This window comes from Nycticebus coucang, chromosome 21 (genome assembly GCF_027406575.1).
Source record: "Nycticebus coucang isolate mNycCou1 chromosome 21, mNycCou1.pri, whole genome shotgun sequence".
NCBI classification, from domain to species: Eukaryota; Metazoa; Chordata; class Mammalia; order Primates; family Lorisidae; genus Nycticebus; species Nycticebus coucang.
In genome coordinates, this window is record NC_069800.1 from 9,445,368 (window position 1) to 9,458,906 (window position 13,539).

At 35.1% G+C, this 13,539-nt stretch overlaps 1 protein-coding gene across 1 annotated transcript in view; it reads right to left on the minus strand.

Moving 5' to 3' along the window:
- Positions 1 to 13,539, minus strand: part of LOC128573444 (ankyrin repeat domain-containing protein 26-like) — a 122,813-nt gene that overhangs the window by 7,790 nt on the left and 101,484 nt on the right. Inside the window, exons 10-15 of the mRNA XM_053573719.1 lie at positions 13,296 to 13,509; positions 11,800 to 11,980; positions 9,663 to 10,580; positions 8,611 to 8,763; positions 1,095 to 1,165; positions 654 to 747 (exon numbers count right to left, since the gene is read on the minus strand). Coding sequence (XP_053429694.1) covers positions 654 to 747; positions 1,095 to 1,165; positions 8,611 to 8,763; positions 9,663 to 10,580; positions 11,800 to 11,980; positions 13,296 to 13,509 — 1,631 coding nt within the window. The remainder of the gene's footprint in view (positions 1 to 653; positions 748 to 1,094; positions 1,166 to 8,610; positions 8,764 to 9,662; positions 10,581 to 11,799; positions 11,981 to 13,295; positions 13,510 to 13,539) is intronic.

The window sequence follows — 13,539 nt, forward strand, 5'->3', positions numbered from 1 at the left end:
GCAATATGTGGTATGAGGGACATACAATGCTTTATTATAGACAGACTTGTACTAGATTATTTTTTCTTTTTTTTTTTTTTTTTTTGGCCGGGGCTGGGTTTGAACCCACCACCTCAGGCATATGGGAACGGCGCCCTACTCCTTGAGCCACAGGCGCCGCCCAACTAGATTATTTTTTCAACTGAAGGCTAATGTAAGTGCTCTGAACATGTTCCAGGTAGGCTAGGCTAAGTGAGGATGGGTTTATTGGGATATAACCCCATTGAAAGTCAGTGAGCATCTGTACTACAGGTTGAGCATCTTAATATTAGAACCTAAAATACAAAATGCCCCCAAATCCTAATCACTTTTAGGGTCAAAATGACATACCAAATGGAAAATTTGACATCTGACTTCATGTGCCATGTTGCAGTGAAAACATCCTTGCTTCATGCACAAAATTATAAAACATTACATAAAATTATCTTCAGGGTGTGTGAATATGGTGTATATATTACAAATAAATTTGGGTTTAGACTTGAATTCCCTTCCCAAGATATTTCAATATGCATGTACAAATATTAAACAATCCAAAACATTTCTAGTCCAAAGCATTTTGAGTAAGATACACTCGGCCTATTCTGCCACAGAACTAAAATAAGAGATTAACTTACGAAACTTGCACTTGACAAGTCTTTCTCATACTGGTTGAGTTTTTCGGCTTGGTCTTTGACAGTAAGTTTTAATTTGGAATTTGCCATTTTGATCCTAAAATATAATTTTTAAAATAATTAATGTCAGATAATTTTTTTAAATATCATGCAATTTTTGAACAAACACTTGAAGGTATGTTTATGTGAATCCTTAGATATTTGAAAAGTAGATGATTAAGCAACTATATCATTTTTCTAGCAATGTCCATGCATAATGTGCAAAATTTAGAAACAAAGTAAAAAAAAATATGCATTTCGAAATAGCTTAAAGCTGAAAATTTTCCTAAGATTCACACAGATATAGTTACTATTACAACTAGCACTAGTCTCAAACTGTAACACTTATTTTCTTTATAATACTCAAGTCTTTTTATTTTTCTTTTTTGCTGCTTGAAAGCATACTTTTTCCATTGGTCTAGCATCTTCTCGGCACGGTGTCCTTCCTCTTTGAGTTGATCCTCTACTTCTTGAAACTAAAACAAAGATTAGAAAAATGTTTACACTTGGAAATGACCCACATTTCCCTCACTGGATGGACAGCTAAAAAATGTAGCATATAGAAAACAAGGTTTTTAGACTAACACACTATTTGCATTAAAAATAATAATGATCTAGTACAAATCTGCTCATCACCTGAAGAGATTTTTTAGCTAAATTTCATTGGAACCCTGACACACCCCTTCATTCTGCATATTATTTATAGATACTTTTCTGCCATCACTGCACAGTGGAGCTGTTGCAACAGGAATCTTCTGGATCATAAAACCTAAAATATACTATTTGGCCCTTCACAGAGAAGGTTATCTACTCCTGTTACAGGATGAAAACACAACATTATTCTTGCTTTTACAAATTATATTGTATTATTATTAATTTTACAAATTATATTGTATTACATAAATACTATTAAATACTCAATAAATACACTATTCTTAATTTTACAAACTATATTGTATGAGATAAATACTCAAATTTATAAAATTGATAAAATGGGGGAAAGAGAAGATTACATTATGATAAGCATGTATATTTTGTATTCTAAGATCACAACATCAACTTTTATTATTTTATTTTATTCACATTTAATTTTATTGTAACAAGGCAACTTATATACTTTCAGCATCTAACACTCACCATCATCTTTTCTTTTAGGAAAAGGAAAAGGACTTTTAAAAATAAATGGGAAGAAAAGTACAACAGAGAATGTCAACCCCAAAGTTAAGTCGCAAGGCTTAAGTTTTCACTAGGAGAGAATTTAATCTAAATGTGTCACCTTAAACTGTGAGGATGACTATTAAACTTTGCAATTAAACATGACAAAGGAGAGGCCATGATGTTAAAATTACCACTTAACCTACCCAGTCACGTCAAAGCTATGTTTTACTAACCATCGTGACCAGATGTTTATTTTATTTTTTTTCTTTTTGTGAACATGAGCAAGTAGACAGGCACAAGTTGGTAAATGCTAACTGTCCATATTCATAGACACATTGTAGTCTCTGAGCCAATTTACAGGGAAAATAGAGAAAAGGCTAGAACTTTGTGCACTGCTACACGGGGGACAGCACCCTTCAGCTTCCCACAGAGCAAGGGGGCCAGGTTTTCCTTTTTCTCTCACATCTCAGTTGTGTGTATGCTTCAGATGACAACCAGATGTCTCATGGAATAGTTTGAGAGGTGGACATTTACAGAGGCCAAAAGATCTGGGTTTGAGTACTGGCTCCACCAGTACTAGCTGTGTGACCTTTAGCAAATTAGCAACTTGGTTTCTTCATCTACAACATGGACAGAATAGCACTGATTTCCTCATGTGGATGTTGGGAAGACTGAACTGGGGAATACACGTAATGCACTTAGAAAAACGTGAGGCACATGGTGAGTGGCATATAATATTTACTATTAACATCTTGTTGTATTTTATGTTCTAATTTTATAGTTTAGGCAGGTGACATGCCAATGAAAATGGTCCCCGATAGCTGCACTCAACTATCTCCACACTACTGAAATGGGCAATAAATGCATAGCATGATGCCCACAACAGTCCCAAATTCTGTAGATAACAGTCACCAACTCCAGTAGCCAGCAGCGTTTTCGTCCACTCATAAGAATTCATGGCTTACCTGTCTCCATAGCAATCAGTGGGATGGATGACCATGCACTGCAGTGCACAGAGCATCTTCTAGAGTGAGTTGTATGGAACTTACATGACCCCAGGCAATAGCCTCAACCTGAAAACACTGTACTCCATTGATAAATCAAGGCGCCTTGGGCGGCGCCTGTGGCTCAAGGAGTAGGGTGCCGGTCCCATATGCCGGAGGTGGCGGGTTCAAACCCAGCCCCGGCCAAAAATCACACACACACACACACACACACACACACACAAAATAAATAAATAAATCAAGGTGCCTTGATCACTTCATTCCCAGCAACTGGATATGATGGGCTGCACTAGCAAGCACTCTGATGATCAAGTTAAGGTCATGTGCTGTGGTAGATCAGAAAGGCCAGAGCTTTTCAGTTGGAAAGGCAATTATCAATCTACAAGTCCCAATTCTGACTTTGTAATGAAGGAGTACTAATTTAATTTTTTTTTCTATAGTGAGAATGATATGAATATATTTTTTTTCCTGCTGGTTGCATCTACAGTCACTTATTTATTTGGTTGAACACTTTCCTTGGAAATTAAATTAGTATTAGCAGGAAAGAAGCAGACTGGTTTGGCCCTAACTCATTAAAACAAACAAAGAAAAAAACAAAAAACAGAAAAATATTTTCTTGCTACTGTTGAAACAGCAACGAACAATAAGAAAGAACTACAGGAAATATTTCAAACTTTATCAATATTAAATAAGATTACATGAGGAGATAAGCAAAGACATAGAGTACTTTCCAGATGTATATCTTTGAAGGAGATAAGGAAATCAAAATATAATTCCTTGGTATAGAGAATATTTTCAATGAAAAGGCCATTTTTGATTAGAATGCACTAGTCTCTCCTCTATAAAACCTGAATAACTTGATTTAGAATCAGAAAAGGGGCTGCTGGAGTCCTTATCAAATAGGCCTGGCCCTAATGTCCTTTGAAGCACTGAGACCTGTCTCTCAGGTTAAACTGCAACTCAGTCTGTTTCCCTCCATCTACCCATCATCCCTCGCAGCCACTTGCTACACATATATTTTACAGTTTCTCTCCCCCCTCCCTTCTAAAAGGCATCTTTAAAAGCCACTGACTATCACTGAAACATTGGGCAATCATTCATACTCCCCATGTGCATGGTATTTGGAAATAAACCTTTCTCTCATTATTACTATAACTGTGAGTTGATCTTTTCAGCACATCAACCTAGGGGAAAAGGGCAAGTTTCCCTGAGACTCCCCTTCACCTTCTTTCCATATAATTTCCTTAATTCCCCAATTACAAACTTCATTGGGAAGATATTGCAATGGATAAATCACAGCTAGACATATTTACAAAATACTTTTCACTAAATTCTGTTAAATACCATCTATTAATTATAAAATAACTTGGGAAAAGTCACTGAAATATATATCCCAATTAGAGAAAATTAGTAACAATAGCAAGAAAGAGTTTTTTTCTGTTTTTTTTAATAAAAAAGTTCCAATTTTATATTTTATTGCTTAAAATATATTTAGAATAAAATTTTATTATATCAATTATCAGTATAGTATAAAGTATTTAATAATATTCTAACAAATGTTAATCTAAAACATTTTCAATTTATATAAGGATAACTTATAGGCATATCAACTTTTGCTATTAAATCACAGCTGTGTACATTAATGCAATTATAGGGTACAATGTGCTCGTTTTATATACAACTTAGATATTATTCTCACCTTAAGCAAATTTATAATTGAACAAGATGACTCTTCATGAAAAAATAAAAGCCCTCAGAATGGGAGAAAATATTTGCAGGTTATACCTCCGATAAAGGTTTAATAACCAGAATCCACAGAGAACTCAAACGTATTAGCAAGAAAAGAACAAGTGATCCAATCACAGGGTGGGCAAAGAACTTGAAGAGAAACTTCTCTAAAGAAGACAGACACACGGAATACAGACACATGAAGAAAAGCTCATCATTCTTAATCATCAGAGAAATGCCAATCAAAACTACTTTGAGATATCACCTAACCTGAGTAAGAGTAGCCCACATAACAAAATCCCCAAACCAGAGATCTTCGCATGGATGTGGAGAAAAGAGCACAATTCTACACTGCTGGTGGGAATGCACACTAATATATTCCCTTTGGAAGGATGTTTGGAGAATACTTAGAGATCTAAAAATAGACCTGCCATTCGATCCTATAATTCCTTTACTAGGTATATACCCAGAAGACCAAAAATGACAATATAACAAAGACATCTGTACCAGGATGTTTATTGCAGCCCAATTCATAATTGCTAAGTCATGGAAGAAGCCCAAGTGCCCATCAACCCACGAATGGACTAGCAAATTGTGGTACATGTATAACATGGAACATTATGCAGCCTTAAAGAAAGATGGAGACTTTACCTCTTTCATGTTTACATGGATGGAGCTGGAACATATTCTTCTTAGCAAAGTATCTCAAGAATGGAAGAAAAAGTATCCAATGTACTCATCCCTACTATAAAGCTAATGTATAGCTTTCATATGAAGGCTATAACCTAACTATAGCTCAAGAATATGGGGAAAGGACCAAGGGAAGGGAAGGGAGAGGGGAGGTTATGGTGGACGGAGGGTAAGGGGTGGGGCCACATCACAGTGCATCTTAGAATGGGTACAGGAGAAACTTACTAAAGGTAGAATACAAATGTCTACATACAATAAGCATGAAAATGCGATGAAGGCTATGTTGAACAGTTTGATGAGAATATTTCAGATTGTATATGAAACCAGCACATTGTACCCCTTGATTGCACAAATGTACACAGCTATGATTTAATAATAAAAAAATTAAAAAAAGCAATGCAAAATGAAGGACTAACTTATTCTGCACAGATTAGATAACAAGTACTAAAGAATAAAGTCAACGAAAGTCAGAACACTCAGAGAAAGTTTCATGAAGAAGGAAAAATTGTGCTCAGGTCTGAATGAGGTTAGATGATCAGAAGCTATAAAAGCGGGAAGCACAGCATGAGCAAGGCAGAGAGATGGTCAAATCTGCTAACTAACTGAGGATGATAGTCAATGGCAGGGAAATAAAAACACGTCCGCTTGATATCATTTAAATTAATGTTCATGGGACTATGATGCATTGGTGGCAAAAAGTAGAAACAAACCTAAAGGTCCAGCAAGTGAAGAATCGATCACCAGTAGGACCACACAATAGAACAGTACCAGACCATGAAAAGAAATGAAGTATTGATCCATACTACAACATGGATTCATCCTGAAAACACGCTTTGTGAAAGAATCCAGTCACAAAGGACTAAGTAGTATATGGCTCCATTTATAAGAACTGTCTACAAAACAGCATGGCACTGGCACAAAAATAAAGATGTAGATCTATGAAATTGGATAGAGAGTTTAGAGATGAACCTAGCCACATATCGCCATTTAATCTTTGAAAAGCCTACAAAGAGCATGCAATGAGGAAAAAGATCCTTATTTAACAAATGGTGCTGGAAGAACTTGTTATCCACATGTAGAAGACTGAAACTGGACCTGCACCTCTCACCATTGACAAAAAATTGATTCTTCGTAGATGAAAGATTTAATTATAAGACACAAAACAATAAAAATTCTAGGAAAGAGTGGGGGAAAACACTTGAATACATTGGCCTGGGAAAAAACTTTGTGAGACAGACCCTCTTAGCAATTACAGCAACACCAAAAATCAATACCTGGGACTTGATCGAGCTTAAAAGCTTTTGCACACCTAAGGCTATCGCAAATGAAACCAACAGCCAGCCTTGAAATGGGAGAAAGTTTTTGCATGTTATGAATCTGACAAAGGCCTGATAACTAGAACGTACACAGAACTCAAATTGAACCATAAGAAAGTATAAACAACCCTCTCTATAAGTGGGCAAGAGATTTGAACAGAAACTTCTCTGAGGATGACAGACGAATGTCCATCAAACACTTGAAGAAATGCTCATTGTCTTTTAATCACCAGTGAAATGCAAATCAAAACCACTCTAAGATATCACCTAACCCCAGCAATCCCAGAACTACAGATGCTATTGTGGATATGGAGAGAAGGGACTCTTCTACCGTGCTGGTGGGATTGCAAAATAATACAGCCTTTTTGGAGAGAAGTATGGAGGATCCTCAAAAATCTAAAAGTAGACCTACCATTTTGACGCTGCAATCCCATTACTAGGTATCTATCAAGAATAACAAAAATCATTTTACCACAAAGACATTTGCGCTAGAGTTTACTGTGACTCAATTCATAATTGCCCAGTCATGGGAGCAACCTAAGTTTCCATCAACCTATGAATGGATCAACAAACTGTGGTATATGTATACCATGGGATATTATTCAGCCATTAAAAAGATGGAGACTTTACATCTTTTACATTTACCTGGATGGAATTGAAATACATTCTTTTTAGTAAAGTACCATAAGAATAGAAAAATAAATATCCAATATGAAATCCATACCTCCATACCTATATGAAATCAATATATAAACAATTACATGCTCATAAGAACAATAAAACACTCTTATAGTCCAGTTTGTGGGTAGAGTGAAGCGGGGTGGGGAACGTTTGGCAGAGTGAGGGAGGGCACGAGGCAAGATCTCACCTATTGTGCACATTGTGAGGATGTATAATATGTCCCTTGGAAAAAAATAAAATAAAATTTGATTGATAAAGTCTCCTTCCCCCCCCACCCCGCCACCCCACCACCCCAAAAATGAACTGTCTAGATAAGCAAATCTATGGAGATAAAGGTAGATGGTGGTTGCCCAGGCCTGGGGAAAGTGGAGGGATAAGATTAGGGTGGAGGTTATGGTTATAAGATGTGGGGTTTCTTTTCACATTGATGCAAATGTTCTGAAATTGATTGTGATGATGATTCCACAACCCTGTGAATATACTAAGAGACATTAAGTGGTGAACTGCATGGTATGTGAATGAGACCTCAATACATTTGCTTTTAAAAATCCAATGGCAGGATCTGGATAATTTTCTTAATTCTTTATTTTGGATGTACCTCCTATCCAAGACCTGAATATTTCTGTGCTTTTACAATATAATTAAAGTGAAATGGAAATGAAGGCAATTAACTTTGCAAAGAGTTTATAAATTAACCTAAAACATTTTCATTTTATTTATTTATTTATTTATTATTTTTTTTTTTAGAGACAGAGTCTCACTTTATGGCCCTCTGTAGAGTGCCGTGGCCTCACACAGCTCACAGCAACCTCCAAGTTCTGGACTTAAGCGATTCTCTTGCCTCAGCCTCCCGAGCAGCATTTTCATTTTAGACAAGAATATAAAGGCCTTTCTCTATGAGTTAACCTGAAATCCGTGAAATAAGTATACACAGATTTTGTATCCATTCACAAAACTGAAGATATGTTCTGGAACATTTCATTAGACATTACCCTGATTTAATCTGGCTTGCCTCACAATGGCAATAGAGAAATCACTGACAACTACTGCTTAACAGGAAAAATGTCTCACAACTTCTGTGAAAAATGATGCATAATCCTCGACTTTCCTAAGGGCATATATTATAAGAAAATATGGTATATTTCTAAGTAATTTTAAGGAAAAGTGGAAGAATGAAAGTCAGAATTTAAGAAATAAGTACATGATAAAAATAATAAAATTGTACAAAACTACTCATAATGAAAATATAAAAAGAAAGCTGTCACCTGCAGCTAGTGTTCTAAAACACTTTATTTTATTGGATCAGCTCTAGATTAACGGGTGGCATGTTAATTATGTACATACTTGGTTTGTCATCTGACTTATTTTTCTCATTGAATGTTGGGTCTCATCTTCTAAATGAATGTGACAACGTGATGTAGTTTCTAGTAACGTCTCCGATCTGGATAGTTTTTGCATGGTATCACACAGTTCTTGGCGAAGTTGTCTCAAAACTGCCTGGTAAGATATTTTTGTTGCAGATATTATAAACACTTTATTATTAGGATGTGTTAATAATATTTAACTTTAACATATATACCTTGAAGATTATCATCACATACATTGCATTGACTCACCTTCTTTTCCTCCTGTGTACACATTCCTGTTGACCACTAAATTTGGCTAAGGACACTAAGGAAAGTGCTACCTCCCCCCCAAGTCAGTATTCTACTGCTCAGACAACAGATTCAGTCCTCTATTCATTCCTCCCCTCATGAATGTGAAATGCATAAGGACCAACTGAAGGCTTAAAAGGAATGTGAAATGCATAACAATAGATTCATATGCATGTGGATGGGATGGTGGTGGCAAATTCTACCCTGTAAAATGGTTTCTTTCTTTTTGATTAGAAGCTCAGATCAGCCTCAAAGTTTCTCACAAATTCAGTCCTCTGCTCAAACTCTCCCAATAATCCCTATTTTAGAATAAAAGTAAAATTCCAATGGCTCCTGCAGGCCCTAAGTAAGCTGGCCTCCACCTCCCTCCCTAATCTCAACTCCTGCAAGTCCTACCCCTACTCAGCTTCCTACTCACTTTTTTCTGCTTCGGCTCTGTCTTAAAATGAGGCAACATAAAGACACTAAAATTATGATTTCAGCATTTTTACTCTATGTCTATTAACAATTTATAACTTAAACTCTTAAAATGTTGTAAGTGACACACTGTCTTTACTCAAGGTAAAACATTTCTCAGCACTAACTTTTATTTGCTGGAAACAAGGTATGTTTCTAGGCTGATATCACAAATATAGATCTAGATAGTCTCACATTCAACCAGATACGATGCTTAGTCACTACCAAATACCACTTCACTTTTCTTTTTGGAAGTTTGAAAAATGTTTATTTCTTGATACTTACTTCTCTTTTCACTTTCTCTTTTTTATATTGGTACTGCCTTTCTTTTAAGTGATTGCATTCATCAAGCAACTTCTTGTTTTCCTCTTCCAAAAGCAGACTGTACCTTTCATGCCCTACTTCAAGAGCCTTCACCACTGCAGCACACGGGCTGTCTCTGCTGTGTTTTGCCTTCTCTTTATCTGCAGAATCCTTGTGAACATCATCCAGCTGTTGTTGAAGTGACATAGTTTTACATTGCAGTCCGGACAGTCTCTGCTCTAAAGACTCCTGCTTTACAATGTACATACTCACTGTTCTTTGTTCACTTTGATACTTCAGTTGAATGTTCTGCTTTTCAAACTGTGCTTCCATCAGGTCTCTCTGTGCACCTTCTAGAGCAAAAGTCTTCTCTCGAAGAGCATCTTTCATGTGACAAAACTCAGCTTGCAGGCAACTGAATTTCTCTTCTGCATCACAGAGTTGTTGGAAAAGGGTTTCGGCACGAGAGTTCATATACTCCAGTGTACCAGACCATTCTTCTTTTGTTCTCTGGACAATGAAGGCAAGGTCTCTTTGGGAGACCTGACTTTGGTGACGCTCACTGTTAGCATCTGCCAGTCTGAGACGGTGGGCTTCAAGTTCTGCTTCTAGTTTTTCCTGGTTTTCTTTCGCTTCCTTCAGTTTGGCTTGTAGCACTTTATTCTCCTCTCGTAGTATGTTGAGCTGGCCATTATACTGGGCTGTTACTTTCATTAACCTTTCTTCACTGAGCTTTACAGCATTTTGAAGATCATCAGTCTTGTCTTTGATGATTTCCAAGTCCCGCAAGTGTTTCTTGTCTATCTCCTCATTGTTCATTTTCATTCTTTCTACTTTCAATCTTAGTCTGACAATTTCTTTGTTCAGGAGATCTCTTTCATGTTCATGCCTTTGACAATTCTAAGTAAAAGAAAGGAAACTTTTAGCTATCACTCAATAAAATATCACGATTTCCCCAGAAAGTAAATAATAACATGCACATTTATGAAATGAAAGGGTTGTAAAAAGCAGCTAACTGGGCAAAGAACCTGGATCCAAACCTCAAACCTTATAGAGCATAAATTCCTGAAAGTTCAAAAATTTACATGAATGCAATGAATCTGTGAAAGCAAAAAAGAAATCAGTAAAGAATTTTTATGAATCTCCAAATTGGAAAAGGCTTTCTTTGAATGACAACAAATCCAAATGCACAAAACTCTAATAACTGTGACACACTAGAAAGTTGGGTGTACACTCTGGTGTCTAACCTACATCCCCCTCCATAGTAGGAGCCTCAGCTCTGCGTACACTAGAACAGGCAAAATTTGCCAACGTTCTTTAAGTTTTTTTTCTGAGAGCATTCTATAGATATTCTACTCTTCTAACATTTTTATCCTAAGTTATAACAATTATATCTATTGATAAATGACAAATCTAGGCATTGTGCAAAGCATTTCTCTATATATCAATTAACTCAGTTACTGATCACAATTCTGAAAAGGAGAGATTAAACGTATAAGCCCCTTGTAGGATTTTCCTCAGTCTTCTGATCCTAACCCATGAGGCTCATCTACCAAATCACAGTTACCTCTCTGGAATAAATAGATAAATGCAAAATAAGCCTTATATTTCAAAACACAAATGACAAATAAGATAAAATTTGCAGAGGTCTTCTTAGAAAATCATGAGATTACTTTAGATTACAATACATTTTGTTTCTTTCCTCTTCATAATGTTTGAAGTTGTAATAAATGTGAAATAGGGGGAAAAAATCACTGAACTATTTTACTAGGAACAAAACCCCTAATAAGTCATCATTAAGTATATATTATGGTATATTATTTTCAAAAATTCTTTGTATTGAAATAAGATACTACTTGGATGCCAAGATTTATAATAAACAACTTTAGCTATAAATATCATAGTTAATTTTTAAGGCAAGATTTTTTTTTTTTTTTGGCCGGGGCTGGGTTTGAACCCGCCACCTCCGGCATATGGGACCGGCGCCCTACCCGCTGAGCCACAGGCGCCGCCTGATTTTGGTTTGTTTTATAACAATAAGCATTGAATCAAAGAGACATCACAACTAATAGTGATGAAGTAAAATAATAAATGTGATGTTAACCAAAGATTAATTTACCTCCAGATTATTTCTAAGGGTCCCCAACTCCACATTTTGGGCTCTCAGTCTGTGTTCCAATTCTTCTTTTATCGCAACTTCTTTTCTATGTTGCTCTATTTCTCTTGTTAACTTTTCCTTAATTTGTTCAAATGCTATAGAATCATTTTTTCTCATCTCTTCCATTTCTTTTAGTGTGAATCTGCAGTTAAATATACTTATCTTAAAATTCATTTTGTTAGCGAAAAGTTCATTTTGAGACCTGACTCTTAATCTATTCATTGATTATCTAATAAAATGTCTGTTTTCTTGAATATTTGTTTTTTCTAGTTCTAAGGTTTTGAATATCTCACTTCATTTTCTCCCAAAAGACATGTACACATGAAAAGTAGATGTGAAAGAACATTCTCCTAATTGGTAAGTAAGTTTCTGTTAGTTTAGTTACTCTTGAAAAGGATACTGAAAATTTTCAAATGTATAAGTTGAAAATTACTTTTTTACATAGTCATAATTACTCCCAAACTGGGACAGATCATGGAGTGTAAACTAACCAAAATTTACCATTTATAAATAAGTTTATGAATTCACTGGAGGGAAATGTTCATCTCCACAAAACAGCACAAGCATTCCTGAAAGTCACTGGCAGTGTAAGAGAACTCATTCCGATGTCTCTCACACAACATATAATTGCAGACTGCTATTTTTATATTTGCTACCCACGTGTTCTGTGTTTCTGTTCTGAGTGATAATTTCAAGGTACTTGTTGATGCTGGTATATATTATAAACAATTCTGAAATTCCTTTTGGGGAAAGACAAGGTCTAATATTTAATTAAACAATGAAGAATAATATATGTTTTCAACACAAAAGTTTAAATTAATTTTATCTGTGTAGGAGAGATGTTGAACAAGCGAATCAGTAGTCACTTTCCATTTTCCTTTTCATTCCCTGCATTATGAAAACAAACTATGTAATTTCCTTAAGAAACTTCTTCTGGGGTGAAAAAGGCCAATTGAAACTCTGTTGGTTGAGTTATAAATTTGCATAAACATTCCTGAGAACCATTTCAAAATATTGATCAAAGCCATTTTCATTAGATTACTTTAACCCAAGAATTCTATATTGAAGAATATGTTAAAGGCATATAATTTGAAAATTAAGACTTGTGTAAAAATGTTCATAACAGTATTAATTATAATACAAATATTTAAAATTCCAAATTCAATTTGTTAAATAAAAGGAGATTTCCCTAAGGTGAACTTCTAATATAGTTATTAGAATTATGATTTAAAAGAATATACATTTAATTATCAGTAATGGTAATTACAATTAAGAACTTATTTTATTATTTCCAAGAATTTTATACCGCAGAAGACTAAGATGACTTCTCTCCTATTAAATACCAGATGATATGTCAGCAATGTCAAAAATTCTCCAATATATAAATAAATAAATATTTCAAATAAATAGTTCTAAATAAATAGTTCAAATGTTTCTTTAAAGCTAGGATTTCATACCTCAAACTGTGGAGTTTTTGCTCCCATTCACATCTTTGATGGTATAACTGTAAGTTTATTCCTTTCGTTTTAGATAGCTTCATTTTTAGAAAAATAATCATAGTTTCCAGTGCTTTGATATTATCTGTAAGTTTTTTATAATAATTTTTATTACGTTCTGCATGGCTCTTACAGGGAAGAGCTGTGTTTTGAATTTCCAATTGGTTAAAAGAATCTATATCAGTATGAAAAAAAAGAAAGAGAA